This window comes from Rhinopithecus roxellana, chromosome 13, assembly GCF_007565055.1.
Source record: "Rhinopithecus roxellana isolate Shanxi Qingling chromosome 13, ASM756505v1, whole genome shotgun sequence".
In the NCBI taxonomy this organism is placed as follows: Eukaryota; Metazoa; Chordata; class Mammalia; order Primates; family Cercopithecidae; genus Rhinopithecus; species Rhinopithecus roxellana.
In genome coordinates, this window is record NC_044561.1 from 100,592,574 (window position 1) to 100,608,622 (window position 16,049).

The 16,049-nt window shown below is 41.6% G+C and overlaps 1 protein-coding gene across 9 annotated transcripts in view; it reads right to left on the minus strand.

Moving 5' to 3' along the window:
- PTPRA (protein tyrosine phosphatase receptor type A) overlaps positions 1-16,049 on the minus strand; it is a 161,611-nt gene that overhangs the window by 19,691 nt on the left and 125,871 nt on the right. For all 9 annotated transcript variants that reach the window (XM_030915912.1, XM_030915910.1, XM_030915906.1 and 6 more), the window contains 3 exons: positions 10,474-10,564; positions 8,201-8,277; positions 1,683-1,719 (listed from right to left, as the gene is read on the minus strand). In XM_030915912.1, the coding sequence (XP_030771772.1) occupies positions 1,683-1,719; positions 8,201-8,277; positions 10,474-10,564 (205 nt within the window). The remainder of the gene's footprint in view (positions 1-1,682; positions 1,720-8,200; positions 8,278-10,473; positions 10,565-16,049) is intronic.

Below are 16,049 nucleotides of genomic sequence, written 5' to 3' on the forward strand. Positions count from 1 at the left end.
AACAGAACACGAATGATGTCTCCCAAGGATATTACAGTTGGGAATTAGAAATAATGACTACTGACAGAATACCCACATTATGGACCTCACAGTGAGCTAAGTGCTTCATATGGCATTTACTCCTTCCTATTATGCTCTGAGGTGGGTGTCATCAGCCCCAGAAAGGTTGGATGACTTGTTCAGGCTAGAATTCAAAATTTACCTCCCATATAACCTTTTTCAGAAAGTCACTAGAAAATTCTAAACAAAAATAAGAGGCAAACAGAGGAAAATAAATGAGATCCAACACAGCAGAGAAGCTAACGGAATTCCCAGGGTACTGGTCTTAGAATGATAACTCTACCAGAGGATAGAGAGCAACCAATCCACAGTGCAACTGAAGAAAGAAGATTCTAGAAGGATCCCAAGATAAAAAAATTAAACCTCATGTATCTAAAGGTACTGAGAGAAGATATATATACCTGGTAAAGAGTTTGGGAGGAAAATCAGTGGTAGTTAATGACTTTAAAAAAAGGGGAAAAAGACCTATACAAAAAATAACATAATACTGTTTTGGCTATGAATATTTGTAAACTCATAATAATAATAAATATCACCTTAACCCCAAATTGTGATTTGACTCTTCTGGGCGAATGGGAGGATATGTGGGTACACGTCTGTCTGACTAAGGGGGAGGTGCTCTGTAAGGGGATCAGATGATGTCATCTACCATAAGAAGCCAACAGATAAAAATGGTTGCCCCAGGGGCATTAGACTAAAAAAGTGAAAAGAAAAGGGAGGAGAACTTTGTTTTTATAAATCTTGTAGTCCCTAATCACTCCTTCTCTTGAGACAAAGTCTCGCTCTGTCACCCAGGCTGCAGTGCAGTAATGCAATCTCAGCTCACTGCAACCTCCGGCTCCCGGGTTCAACTGATTCTTGTGCCTCAGCCTCCCAAGTAGCTGGGATCACAGGTGCGCGTCACAACGCTTGGCTAATTTTTAGTAGAGATGGGGTTTCACTATGTTGCCCACGCTGATCTTGAACTCCTGGGTGCAAACGATCCTCCTATCTTGGCCTCTCAAAGTGTTAGGATTACAGGCATGAGCCACCTTGCCTGGCCTCAGTTACTTTTTAATGCTGCAAACATCCACATATTTTTGCTAGGGTTCCAAGAGTGAAGACACTTGTTAGAACAGCAGGCCTGGAGATGTGTGTAGAACACGTAAGGGACATGGTGCTAGGTCCCTGCTCTGAGGGTTCCTAGACCACCTATCTGTGAATAATGGTGAAGCTTAGGCCCATGAGCTGGGGGAGAACCAGCCTGGACCCTGTGAGGTGGTTGATCCTCTCTGGAAACTGATTCCTAATTCGAACTCTGAGCAGCCTGGCTGGAACCTAAGGTTAACTAGCACCAAGGACAGAGGGCCTCATTAGACTGTGTTTTGTGTATACGGCCTTTTCCAGTCTTTTAAATACACATATACAAAAAGACTTATTTTAATGGATTCCAGCATACTAAGTCATCAAGATGAAGGCTGTTAGTTGTAAACATGTATGACAGATTATAATTCTTTCAGGTGGTAAAAATTACAGAAAAGCTACAGTATTCTGGTTAATCCATTCAGCAGTTGGGAGTAAAAACCCAAACCCATTATGGGATCATGGTTAAATCTAAGAGTAAAAAGTTGTCATTACTTTACCTTGTGCAGCAATGAATTTGTTCTTTTCTTGGTAGCCCTGGGGTGCGGGGAAGGAAAGAAAAAGAAAGAGAAAACCAAAAATGAATAGAAATGAAATTCTCCAGTCTGACTCCAACCAGTTAACAAAACCTGAAAAGGTTCAGGTACTTAACAAGGATATCCAAGTCTAGATATTCCCAAGGGATTAGCTTTGGAGCTAGGAATTAGAGATTACAAGACTCAAATAGTCTAGGTAGTCTTCTCAAATCGAATTATAACATGTGGCGGCACTGCTTAACTAATTCAGAGTAATGAGAATGAGGCAAAGCCATTGATCTTATGCTTATTCAAGGCAATCTTTGCTTATTCAAGGCAAAGATGAAATGTGGCTCTCTGGCTCCTGAGATGTCTCTAGATTCTGAAAGCTGAATCTCAGTGGGCTCTAGGTGGTAGCTACATTCCTACCAGTAAAAAGAAACATGTCTAAAGATCCTATATATTCTAGGCTGGGCGTGGTGGCTCATGCCTGTAATCCCAACACTTTGGGAGGCCGAGGTGGCAGATCACCTGAGGTTGGGAGTTTGAGACCAGCATGACCAACATGGAGAAACCCCATCTCTACTAAAAATACAAAATTAGCAGGGTATGGTGGTGCATGCCTGTAATCTCAGCTACTCAGGAAGCTGAGGCAGGAGAATTGCTTGAACCCCGGATGCAGAGGTTGCAGTGAGATCGCACCATTGCACTCCAGCCTGGGCAACAAGAGTGAAATTCCGTCTCAAAAAAAAAAAAAAAAAAAAAAAATCCTATATATTCTTAGACATCTAAAAATGAGTAAGGAAACTGGTTTCTCCTAAGGCTCTAGGCTGGAAGCCCACCTGCCAACTGTGCCACTATCTCTTTTTCATCTCCTCCTGTGACCAGTGTTAGGTTAGCTGACCTATGTGTTTCCCAAACTACAAACCCCACTTTCCTCTGCCTTTCACCACTACTCCATGGTGCCTAGTTCCCTTCAAGATCCATGTGTGTGGTCTTAGTTCTCTATGCAAAAAGTTAAGTGGTTGCCAGGGGGATGAGAATGGAGATTAATTGTATTTAGACACTGAAGTTCTTTTTGGGGTGAGCAATGTGCTCTAAAACTAAGGGGACAACAGCTGGAGTACAAGGTTCTTCTTTTGAGGGGATGACAATGTTCTGAAATTGACGGGTGATGGGCTGCATTTATCTGTGAATATACTAAAAAAACACTGAATTGTAAACTCTGGGTGAAATATATGGTATGTGAATTACATCTCAATAAAGTTGTTAGAAAATGTTCTAAAACATTTATGGTGATGGCTGCATAACTTGGTAAACTTACAAAAAATCACTGAATTCTCACTTAAAATGGATGAATTTTATGTTTTATATATTATACCTCAATAAAGTTAGGGGGAAAAAAGGGTTTGATAAGTGTTAACTAGCAGCCCACAGAAAGGATGCAACAACGGCCTCTGAATTTGCTTCAGCAAAGGATGCTGTCCTACACACTAAGCCCAAAGAAAATTTGTTCCTCTTTCCCACTGGATCTCTATCTGTACATAACACTGTTGGCTGCCAAACCCTTCCTGAGCCATGCTTTACTCTTTGCCTTCTCAGATGCTCTCTTCTCTTAGTCTCCTTCCATCTCACCCATGGGCACCTGTTCAATGTGCCTGGCAGGGGCTGTGGGTGCAAGGGCTCTTTTCTTGCCCCACTCCTTTCTTTAATGACTTCCAAGTCCACAGCTCTAGAGTATTTCCTCTGAGCTCCATTTCAATATGACCAACTGTATGCTGGATACATCTACACGGATATATCACCCTCCAGTTTCTCATATATAAATCAACCACCAATTCTTGCTAAATTCTACCTCCACGTAGTTTTCACTTCATTGCCACTTCCTCATCAATCCTCATCATTTGTGACCTGCTATTTCAATAGCCCCCAATTGGCCTCTCCTAAATCCATGTTGTACATGATAGCCCCAGTGATCAATATGTAAATGTGGCTACACTACTCCTTGCCTTGAACACTTTTCAATGGTACCCCATGGCCTAGATAAATTCATCAAAGCCCCTCAGCTGTACTGAAAACTGGCAGACACTATAAGGTGGTTCACTTAGCACCCACTCCTGCTCCCTTCTAGCCTGACTATCTTACAGCTAAATTTCCCAGACTCCCTAGCAGCTCCTAGTCCACGAGATCTAGCTTCTTCCTAGCAGATGCTCCCACACAGACTTTGGGTAGAAATGAGCAACATGAGATAATGACTGTGCTAGAAATCTGGTCTTTGGGCAGGCATAGTAGTAGAAGGATTCAGTTCTTCTGCAGCACTGTGCAGAGGTTTCACTAAGACAGTCACATGTTGCATACAGCTATAGCTGCTCTGCTCTTTGCTAAGCAGCATCTAAGCTTGGCTCACTGGCCCTTCCACAGGTTTTGTAAGACACCTAGTATCTTATAATAAACCCCTTTCTGCTTAAAAGAGTGGACGAAAGGTACACTCTGTAGTCTGCAAGTAAGAACCCCAATGGACACACTTGACATCCACTACCTTTCAAGATCAAGTCTCATCTCCCACCACTTCCCATCTTATACCTTATAACCTAAGACTGCTATTTCTAGTCTCTGTGACGTTGCTCATGTTTCTCCTTTGCTTTGAAGTTTCTGCCCAACTTTCTTCTCCTGAACTCTGACTCACTCTTCTTGCTCTACTGGGTTACCAGGTTGGGCTGAATGTTTTTTCTCTGAACTCCACAGAACCTGGCAATACCTCCTTTGCACACGTAGCACATTACAGGAAACGACCTAACTACCTGTATAGTATATGAGGGATTACATCTTACCTGTGTAACCTTTAAACCTACCCACAGTGCTTGGCACACAGCAGGTGCTCAAAAAATGTTGACTGAGTTTAATAAACTGTGAAATCCAAATCTGTAATCCCTGCTCGCCACTTATGGTTAACCACAGGTTTTTCCCTGCTTTTGTTCCCTCACTGAGTTTATAAGGTCCCCCATTTAGCTCTCTTCATCTAAACTCTGTCTACTAATAACTAATAACTGTCTAATAACCATCAAGGCATTATGGGATGCCCTAGTGTAAGCTCTAACTAAACATGGTCAAGGGATAAGCCTATTTCTTTCTACTGTGCCATTACCATGAAGAGATCCCCATCTCAGCTGCTTAACAGCCTTAACATACAATTAACTTTTGTCAATTTTCACCTTCAATGTGGGAAGGGACCAAACTGGTTACGGTGGCAGATGCTGCTGGTTACTAACTCAAAGCCATTCCTCCCTTTATTCTTTGCCATTAGAGCCACAATTTTGTTTGAACATTAACCTTTCACTGGCTTGAAAGGTGCCCATTCCCCAGGCTCAGAGGGGTAAATCATGATCATTCTCAAGGTCCTAGCCAGTGATTAGAGAGGGATGTGAACATATGATCCAATCCTGGCCTGCTGGTCCTGAGGACAGGGTGGTGGGGAGGATTTTGTGAAAAGCCTTCCTCCCTAACAGACAGAAAATCATAGGCAGATATGTTCCTCTTCTGTGCTGGAGGCTGTGTTTATAAATAATGCTTGGACTACTGCAGCCATCTTGTGACCACAAGACTGTTGACAGGGCTAAGGATAACTGAGTAGAAAGATGGAAGCACCTGGGTTTGTAAGGAAGTCACTGACCCATGGAATCAGCCAACTCAAGAACTTGTCTGCATTTGCTTTCATATTATGAGACAAATATATGTTCCCAGCTGGGCACGGTGGCTCACACCTGTAATCCCAGCACTTTGGGAGGCAGAGGCAGGTGGATCACTTGAGGCCCGGAGTTCAAGACCAGCTTGGCCAACGTAGCGAAACACTGTCTCTACTAAAAACACAAAAAATTAGCTGGGCATGGTGGCACATGTCTGTAATCCCGGCTACTTGGGAGGCTAAGGCATGAGAATCACTTGAGCCCAGGAGGCAGAGGTCGTAGTAAGCCAAGATCGCACCACTGCAATCCAGACTTGGTGTCGGGGTGAGACTGTCTCCAAAAAAAAAAAAAAAATGTTCCCATCTAGACAACTTTTAGTTGAGTATTCTCTTACCTGCAGCTGGACACACTAACTGATCTTGCACTACTCTTCTGCATAACATTAAAGTCAACCTATTCTACCTAATCTCTTCATCATGATCTTTGAAGTAAGTTCTAGGAATTCCTGCTGATTAATAGCCTTTCTCCATTTTCCTTATTGACTGCAGCAATTATTTGTCTAGTCAGGGTCCCTTTCCTTAAAACCACAAACATGTAAATATAAACGTTAAACATACATACAGGAACTTCAGCAAATTCACTCCAGTGAGAATGCCTGGACTGCCCCATTTTTGAAGTCCATCTAATAGCCTATTTTTTGGATACAACCTCCTGTTCTTTCATCTTTCTCCTTTTCTTATGCTGTTCTTTCGCTTTCTCAAGATCTCCAGTTCCTCAATCCTACCAGCTTTTCCTAGAATATTAGTTTATTCCTAACAACTTCCTGATGCTTTTCTTTTCTACTGAAACTGAAGCCCTTGGCTGACTACTTGAACCAGCAACTGACCTTCCCTTTTGTCTGAGTACCACATGTTCTCTGCATTTACCACCAATCCCAGGGTGCAGATGAAGAAAAAAAAAAAGAAAAAACAAATCATACAACTCAGCACCCCCCAACCCCCATCAATGACATCCCACTGTAGGTAGGCAGGCCCTCAGTGCAGCTAGACATGCCCTTCGCTTTCTCTCTTCAGTATCGTTTTCTCATGGACCTTAGAAGCTGTTCCAAACTTTCGCTGCTCTCATGTCACAGTCCCATCCCATTTGTTCAGTAGACAACCATGAAAACACAGGTGAGTTGCCTCAACTTGCTTTATCCACACCTACGAGTCATCTCTATCCATTCTGTCCTCTCCTTTAACACTCTCAGAGGAAGAAACAGCCCTTCTTATGTTCACACTAATCTCTCCATCAGTGTTCTTTTTTTTTCTTGTGGTAAAATACAACATAAAATTTACGATTTTAGCCATTTTGACTCTTTTTTTTTTTTTGAGGAAGAGTCTCGCCCTGTTGCCCAGGCTGGAGTGCAGTGGCGCCATCTGGGCTCACTGCAACCTCTGCCTTCCGGGTTCAAGCAATTCTCTGCCTCCGCCTCCCTAGTAGCTGGGATTACAGGCGCCTGCCACCATGCCCGACTAATTTTTGTATATATGTATTTTTTTTAGTAGAGATGGGGTTTCAACATCTTGGCCAGGTTGACCTCAAACTTCTGACCTCAAGTGATCCACCTGCCTTGGCCTCCCAAAGTGCTGGGATTACAGGTGTGAGCCACCATGCCTGGCCAATTTTAGCCATTTTAAGTGTACAGTTCTGTAGCATCAAGTATATTCACACTGTCGTGCAACCATCACCACCATCTATCTACAGAACTTTTTCATCTTCCCCAGCTGAAACTCTGTACCCACTCCTCATTCCTCCCTCCCACAGCAACCACTATTCTACTTTCTGTCCCTATGAATTTGACTACTCTACATATGTATATATAGTCTATATTCTATATGTACAATCATACAATATTTGTCCTTTTGTGACTGGCTTATTTCACTTAGCATGATGTCTTCCAGGTTCATCCATATAGTAGTATGTATTAGAATTTCCTTCCCTTTAAAGGCTGAATAACATTCCACTGTATGCATGTACCACATTTAATTTATTCACTCATCCGTCAATGGACACTTGGAGTGCTTCCACCTTCTGGCTTTTATGACTAATGCTGCTATAAACATGCAAACGGAAATTTTATCCAGTCTTCTCACGCATCTTGCATCAAGAGTCAGATTTGCTTTTGCCAGCTTTCCCTCTCTCTTTTTTCTGTTCAAATTCACTCTCTCTACAGGATCCTTCCCCAAAACCTATAAAACCTATTCTTATCTCTTTATGTGTTTTTTCAGGCTACTGGCAAAGACAAAACCAACCAAACAAAAACCTCAAATATCTCACACAGAATGTCCTATAAACATTCTCTAAATCATCTTTAAAAACCTCCTCTTAGTATCAACTCTTCCCTCAGGCCTTGGTTCATATATGACTGACCAGATAGTCATATATATATACACACATATATAATATATAACATAGCTGGTGTCATGTCAGGTATTCTTGTCCTATTCTCCCTTATTTTTACTGTTGAGGGCAAGGCCTGCTTTTATTTGTAATTAGAATCAGCTCAATAAAGGATTCACAGACTCTTACCATAAAATACATATTTAGATACAGATTTCTACATGGGAAACCTTAGGGAATGACAAGAGGCTAAATTTAAGAAAATAATCAAAACTATTTGACTGACCATAAAAAAAAATTCAGTCACTTAAAAGAACCAGATTTGTCACGGAAAACATGAAATGACAGATATTTCTTCTAACACACAGCTGTGGAGGAGCCAAGAGATGGTGGCAATGGTCAGGCAGGGAAGTGAGGGGGAAAGCACCCACTCCTTACGTTGATGAATGAAGCATTGATGTAATCAGAATCTGGAACCCCTTCGACTGGTGTCAGGTGGACTCTAGAGTGGTCATCTAGGAAACAAACCACAATATTTCAGTAAAATCAAAATTTATTTTTCACAGAACCTGATGCAACCAGGACAGTTGAGACATCTGTGCCTATGTGCACTGACTCACACTTGTATAAAGATGCCACTCCAACAATATAACACTGCAAAAAACTGGGAATACCTTAACTACCATTAGGGGACTAGTTAAATAAACTAAGATACATCTACAATGTGGAATACTAGTAGCTGAGAAAAAGGAAAGTTTCTTGACAGATGAACTGACAATATATACTGTTAAAAGAGAGAAATGTGTACAGTATACCAATCATATTAAAAAATATGTATTATATACACACATACCCACACCCACACACATACACACATCCCCCTCCTCCAACATATGCACATAAATAAGAAGACAAAGCCGAGTACAGTGGGTCACGCCCATAATTCCAGCACGTTGGGAGGCAGAGGCAGGTGGATCACTTGAGGTCAGGAGTTCCAGACCAGCCTGGCCAACATGATGAAACTCCGTCTCTACTAAAAATACAAAATTAGCTGGGTGTGGTGTCTGGCATGTGCCTGTAGGTAGTCCCAGCTACTTGGGAGGCTGAGGCAGGAAAATGGCTTGAACCCAAGAGGTGGAGCCTGCAGTGAGCTGAGATCGTGCCATTGCACTCCAGCCTGGGTGACAGAGTGAGAAACAAAAAAGAAAAAGACAAAAGTATCTGTAAATGCATAGTATAGTGGTCCTAATTTTTTGGTTCCATACTTGACTTATAAAAATGTGAGCAGGCATCTCTAATATATGCTCATTTATTGACAAATTATGCACATATGCTAATGCATTATGTACCCTGAAATATAAAATTTTTAGGGTCTGGGTGTCATGGCTCATGCATGTAATCCCAATTCTTTGGGAGGTCAAAAGTGGGAGGATTGCTTGACGCCAAGAGTGTGAGACCAGGCTGGGCAACACTAGCAAGACCCTGTGTCTAAAAAAATAAATTAGCCAGGCATGGTGGCATGCACCTACAGTTCTAGTTACTCAGCAGACTGTGGCTGGGGGATTACTTGAGCCCAGAAATTCGAGGATATGTATCTACGATCACATCATTGCACCCCAGCTTGGGTGGCCCTGTCTCTAAAAAAATAAATGAAATAAAAAATTTAACAGGATGAATTTTTAAAAAGCAAATATACTGGCTGGGCTCACTGGCTCATGCTTGTAATCCCAACACTTTGAGAGACTGAAGCAGGAGGACTGTTTGAGGCCAGGAGTTTCAGACCAGCCAAGGCAATACAGCAAGACCATCTCTATAAAAAGTAAAAAAATAAAACATTCACAGGTTCTGAGGATTAGGAAATTTTTTTTTGAAAAGCAAATATAAAAATCAAGTGAGGTTCAAACATCTTCCTCTCATATCTCATTAAATTATGCACATCTCATTCTGGATACCAAAGGCCTAGAAAAATGTCTGTTGTCTTATGGATCAACTGATTAGCAATGGCTACCTCTGGGAAAGGTTTATACAGAGAACTCTGCATTAGAATTTCTTTCAACGAATACCACAAAAAACCATCTCTACCACCACCATTACTCGCTGCTTCCTGTCTGATCCTAGTGAAGCTGGCTCTCCAGAACCTCCTAGAAACTTGAGGCCTGACACAAAAATCCTCCTGGATCATCCTAACTGACTCTGAGTATGCGGGATCCATAAAGGCTCTTTCAGACCAAAGTCTTCAACCTACTCTATTTATTTTAATTAATTTACTTATTATTACTTATTTTATTTATTTTACTTTATTTTTTTGAGACAGGGTCTTGCCCTGTCACCCAGGCTAGAATGTAGTGACACAATCTTGAGTCACTGTAACCTCCACCTCCCTGGGCTCAAGCGATCCTCCTACCTTAGCCTCCTGAGTAGCTGGAATGACAGACACACGACACTATACCTGGCTAAATTTTTAAGGTTTTTGTAGAGATGAGGTCTCACTATATTGCCCAGGCTAGTTTCAAACTCCTGGGCTCAAGTGATTCTCCCACCTTGGCCTTCCAAAGTTCTGGGATTCCAGGTATGAGCGACTGAGTCCTGCCATGAACCCACTCTTGTTATCCACCCTGCTGTGCCCAACTGGAAGATTCTTTCCATCTTCAGAAAATCCCTCTAGAGATGTGATTTCAGGTTACATCCCAAGAAACACTAAAGGCACTCACAAGGCAAGATGTTTACATATCGATTTTTTTCCTTGTTTTCCTCCTTGGAAGCAGCCTCACAGGTGGCCTGGATAGGACATGCAGGGAGAGCCTGAAAGGTTAAGAGAAATTAGAGGAATTATTAGCAGGGATAAACATCAAACATGCAAACTGCTGCACGAAACCCTGACCCAGCAGCACATTCTACCTTTTTCCTGGGGGGAAAAACACGGGCCCAGGTTATGCAGCCTAACATAGAGAATGCACCTCTCCCCCTAAACAGCCATAGGCTCCTTAGAGTTCAATAACACAAGAATCCTCGGGGGGGCAGAATGCCCTTTCTGTTATGTAATATAGCATGCTGTTTACATGATTACTATGTGGTTAGGAGCCTGTCGTTATGATGTTAGGCCAAAATCGCCTACCCTTGTAAATAGGAATGGGGACATAACTGAAGGAATGGGCCATTTATCCTCATGCTAATTACCACCACGCAAAGATGATATGCATCTCAGAGTGGACCATACAGGAGGGTTCTGGATGGCCAGCTGATTTAATATCTTTCTAGGGATCTAAGGGGGCATGGTACCCCAGCCTCTAGCATCATGTGTCAAGGAAGCAAGGACTGGTGGGTGAGTGGGAGGGCATTCATATGGATGCAGCAGTTAAGAAGCAGAAGATTTGGGTGAGGTGACATTTAAATTTGCAGCAGTTTTGGAGCAAATGTAAATTAGTTAGTGCAGGGAGGTTATCACAATGATTTGACCTGAGATAGTCTGGGTTTGTATGAACTTGAGCACATCTGTTTTCTAGGTCCAGTCTCCTCATCTGTAAAATTGGGGCCGGGTGAAGTGGCTCACGCCTGTAATCCCAGCACTTTGGGAGGCTGAGGAGGGTGGATGGATCACCTGAGGTCAGGAGTTCAAGACCAGCCTGGCTAACAAGGAGAAACCCTGTCTCTACTAAAAAGACAACAATTAGCCGGGCATGGTGGTGCACACCTGTAACCCCAGCTACTCAGGAGGCTGAGGCAGGAAATCGCTTGAATCCGGGAGGCGGAGGTTGCAGTGAGGTGAGATCACACCATTGCACTCCAGTCTAGGCGACAGAGCGAGACTCTGTCTCAAAAATAAATAATAAACAAACACATAAAATTGGAACAACAATATCTGCTGCACAAGGAGATAATCTCACGTGTGGCAAAGAATACGTATTCAAATAAATGAGCTTTATGAGAGTGGGGAGCTAAATTTTATTATTTGATCTGTTCTCCTCTTGTATGTTTCATATGTTCAAAATTAAGGATGAAAAAAGGAGCTGGGTGTGGTAGCACACACCTGTAATCCCAGCACTTTGGGAGGTAGAGGTGGGAGGACTATTTGAGGCCAGAAGTTTGAGACCAGCCTGGGCAACACAGCAAGACCTCGTCTCTACATTAAAAAAAAAAAATTAGCCAGGTATGGTGGTGCATGCCTGTAGTCCCAACTACTCAGGAGGCTGTAGTCCCAACTACTGGGAGGACACTTCAGCCCAGGAGTTCAAGGCCACGATCACACCACTGCACTCCAGCCTGAGTGACATATACAGTGAGACTCTGACACTATAAAAACAAGTAAGAAAGCAAAAAGGGAGGTAGTTTAAAATTCCAACCCTAATTCCGAGCAAGTGACTTGGAAATACATTTTATGAGCCTTAAGAAAACTTTTTGAAAATACTTTTTGACCCAGCAACTTCATTTCTGAGGACATACCCTAAGGAAATAAAAATCTTTATGTCCTTATTATTTACTTCATCATTATTTAGAATGACTCAAAACTGAGAACAACCGTAGTATTCAGCAGTGGAGGAACAATTCATGCATTACTTTTCATTCATTCTTTCAACAGATATATATTTTGTACCTACCAGGCACTGGGCTACGTACAGAGCAAAGAGTGGAGAATCAAATATAAGTGCAGTTCTCACCCTCAAGGACAATATAAACTTGTGGGTGAAAAGCAGACATTAAACAAATAAAACAAATACATATATAATTATATACCAGCATGAATGCAATCAAAGAATAGAATGCTACTAGAGATGAAGTATCAGAAAGCGCCAAATTTGGATTACAGGTAGGTCTCTCTGAGGAAGGATGAGTGTAGAAAATAGTATTCCAGGCACAGAGAACAGCATCTGTGGTAACCCAGAGGTGGGAGAAGGCTTGGTTGTGTGAGGAACTGAAAATCAGTGCAGGTGTCACGCACAAGGTGAGGCTGGTGGGGATGGCAGGAGGAAGTAGGAAGAGATGAGCCTGGCAGTCAGATCATCCATTTCCAGGTAGGTCCTTAATAGGGAGTTCAAATTTTATGCTAAGTGCATGAGGAAATCATTGAAGGTTTTTAAAGTGTGATCCATTTTCCATGTTAAAGAATTACTTGTTATTACATACAAAAATGGACTACAGAGAAGAACTGAAGCATGGAAAAATGATGATACATGGAAATGGATGCATTTGAGACATATTCTGGAATTAGAATTACTACATTTGGGCCAGGCGCGGTGGCTCACGCCTGTAATCCCAGCACTTTGGGAGGCCGAGGTGGGTGGATCACCTGAGGTCTGGTATTCGAGAGCAGCCAATCAACATGGTGAAACCCCATCTCTACTAAAAATACAAAAAATTAGCCGGGTGTGGTGGCACATGCCTGTAACACCAGCTACTTGGGAGGCTGAGGTAGGAGAATCGTTTGAATCTGGGAGGCGGAGGTTGCAGTGAGCCAAGACTGTGCCATTGCACTCCAGCCTGGGCAGAAAGAGCAAAACTCCATCTCAAAAAAAAAAAAAATTTACTACATTCGGAGATGGAATGAAGGCAAAGTGGATTGGGAAGAGCAAGAGGCAGAAATGAATAATGAAGGTTTCCATCTTTGATAATAATAATAATAATAAAAAGATTGAATAAAGGAAATGCCAGCCCAAAGGGAACCAATTTTTGTCAGATAGAAGCAAGAGTTTTTTTGTTTTTATTTTTGGAGACATGGTCTCACTCTGTTGCCCAGGCTGGAGTGCAGTGGCACCATCATAGCTCACTGCAGCCTTGAACTCTCGGGCTGGAAGTATCCTACTGTCTCAGCCTCCTGAGTAACTGGGACTACAGGCATAGCACCACCATGCTTGGCTAATTTTTTAATTTTTATTTTTGTGGAGGTGGATCTTGCTATGTTGACCAGGCTGGGAAGCAAGAGCTTTAAGAAAGGAGCACATATATTTACTGGAAACCAGCATGACAGTGATAGGATAAATTAAAGTGAAAGAACCAAAGATAGGAAAATTAGGACCTCATAATCCATCTGCCCTCATCTACTCAAGAGATTTCCTTTCAGAATTAAAACCCGGGAGGTTCTGCATGTTAGTTTACTAACAGAGGCAATTACCTCTGAACCTATGCTGTGAATACATAAAAGGAAGAAAAGAGTTTCCTGGGCTGGACTCTTACACATGCAGTAGAGACCATTATTTTAGATCAGAATTTCCCAATCACCCCCAGTTTGCATTCTCTTTCTTCACATAGATTTCCACAGGTTTCCACCCAAGTACAGGGCAGGATGATATGTCAGTTTTTTAAGCCCTGATGGCTAATCCAGAGGAACTACTTTTCCTGCACATCTCTTCTCTAAAATGTAGAACAGAAGTAGGGACAGCAAGACTCTTGAAAACAGTCTTCAATACAAAAATGTCAGGAGTAACAAAGACTACATCTCACAGCCCTATCAGCATCCCTAGCTCCTCCAGTCATGATAAAGAAAAACTAGGTCTCCAGGTGGACTAAGGCTCCTAAAAAGAGTCAGGAAGAAACAGGAGCTATTGTTTAACAAGAGAGAAGAAAGGGCTTGCCCTGGAGAACACAGTGCTAGATGCAAAGGTTCGGAATGAAGAGCCTACGTCAGAGATGAAAACAAGGTGAATCCTACTCCTTTTGGTTTCTACTCTGAAACACTTAGCTCACAGAGTTAGAAAGGAGCAGCTAGAGCAGAAGCCTATAAAATGTTAAACTCTCTAGAAACACTAGGTGGCATCGAAGACCGTTTCATCTCTTGCTCAAGCCTTAATTGGAACCAAGGCTAAGTACTCATTAGCCTTTTTTAAAAGACATGTCAGTTAAAAAAAATTTTTTTTTTCAAATTTGTTTTTTATTTTTTAAAAAGTATCTATCACATAATTTAACTTAGAAGTTCTCTTTGGGCTCCTCTTCTTATATCCTCTTCCTTCCCCTCTCACTGGTAAACCTGAACTTTTATATTTATCATTACATCGCTTTATTTGTATCTCGTATTTTTTGCATCCAAAACAATATATTATTATTGCTAGTTTTTGAGGAAAATGGAATCATGATTAAGTGGTGGTTGCTTTTTTTTTTTTTTTTTTTGGCTCAACATTACGTTCCTAAGATTCATCCTGGATGTTTGCTTACTTCAGCTACTTTGTAGTGCTCCATTTGAGATCATGTCAAAATTTACTTATCCATTCTACTACTGATGAATATTTGGGTTGTTTACAGTTAATGGTCCTGCTTTGAGACAAATTTTTATATCTTTCTTGTGCATATGTGCAAGAATTTCAGGTATAGGTATCTTTAATCTTACCAAAGCCAAATTGTTTTTCAAAGTAGTTGTATTAATTTATACTCCCACCAGCAATGTACATGTTCCAGTTCTGTATCCTTATCAACATTTGCTACTGTCAGACTTTGTATTAAATGTAGTTCTGATTTACATTTCTCTGATTATTAATGAGGTTCATCATCTTTCCACTGCATACTGGTCAAAATAGTTTCCTCTTCCGTGAAGTACCTAGTCAAGTGTTTTCCCCGTTGTCCTACTGGATTATTATTATTTTCCAAATGGAGTCTTTTCTGTCACCAAGGCTGGAGTGCAGTGGTGTGATTTTGGCTCACTGCAGCCTCTGCCTCCTTGTGTTCAAGCAATTCTCCTTCCTCAGCCTCGCCAGTAGCTGTGATTACAGGTGCCGGCCACCACACCTGGCTAATTTTTTTTGTATTTTTTGTAGAGATGGGGTTTCACCATGTTGGCCAGGCTGGTCTCGAACTCCTGACCTTGTGATCCACCTACCTCAGCCTTTCAAAGTGCTGGGATTACAGGCATGAACCACTGCTCCCAGCCTACTTATTTTCTTAACAATTTGTAGGAGTTCTTTATATATTCTGGACACTTTTCCTTTATCAGTTACCTGTGTTATCTTTTACCAAGGTTGTGGCCTTCCCTTTCATTTTCTTTATGGTATCTATCTATGAACAGAGGTTTTGCATTTTCATGTAAATTCATCAATCTTCCCTTTTATACACTTTAAGTCTTAAAAAATGCTTTCCTATTATGAGATCAGAAGTATATTTTACTACATTATGATCTCTACATTTTATCATTTTTGTCCTTTAAATTTCAGTGTTTATAGCAACTGGAATTGGTTTTTGTGTTTGGTATGTGACAAGCATTCAATTTCATTTATTCCCACAGGGTTACCAATGGTCCCAGGCACTACTTATTGTGAAGACCATCTTTTCCCCACCCAAACTGCAAGAGCATTTTTGTCATAAATAG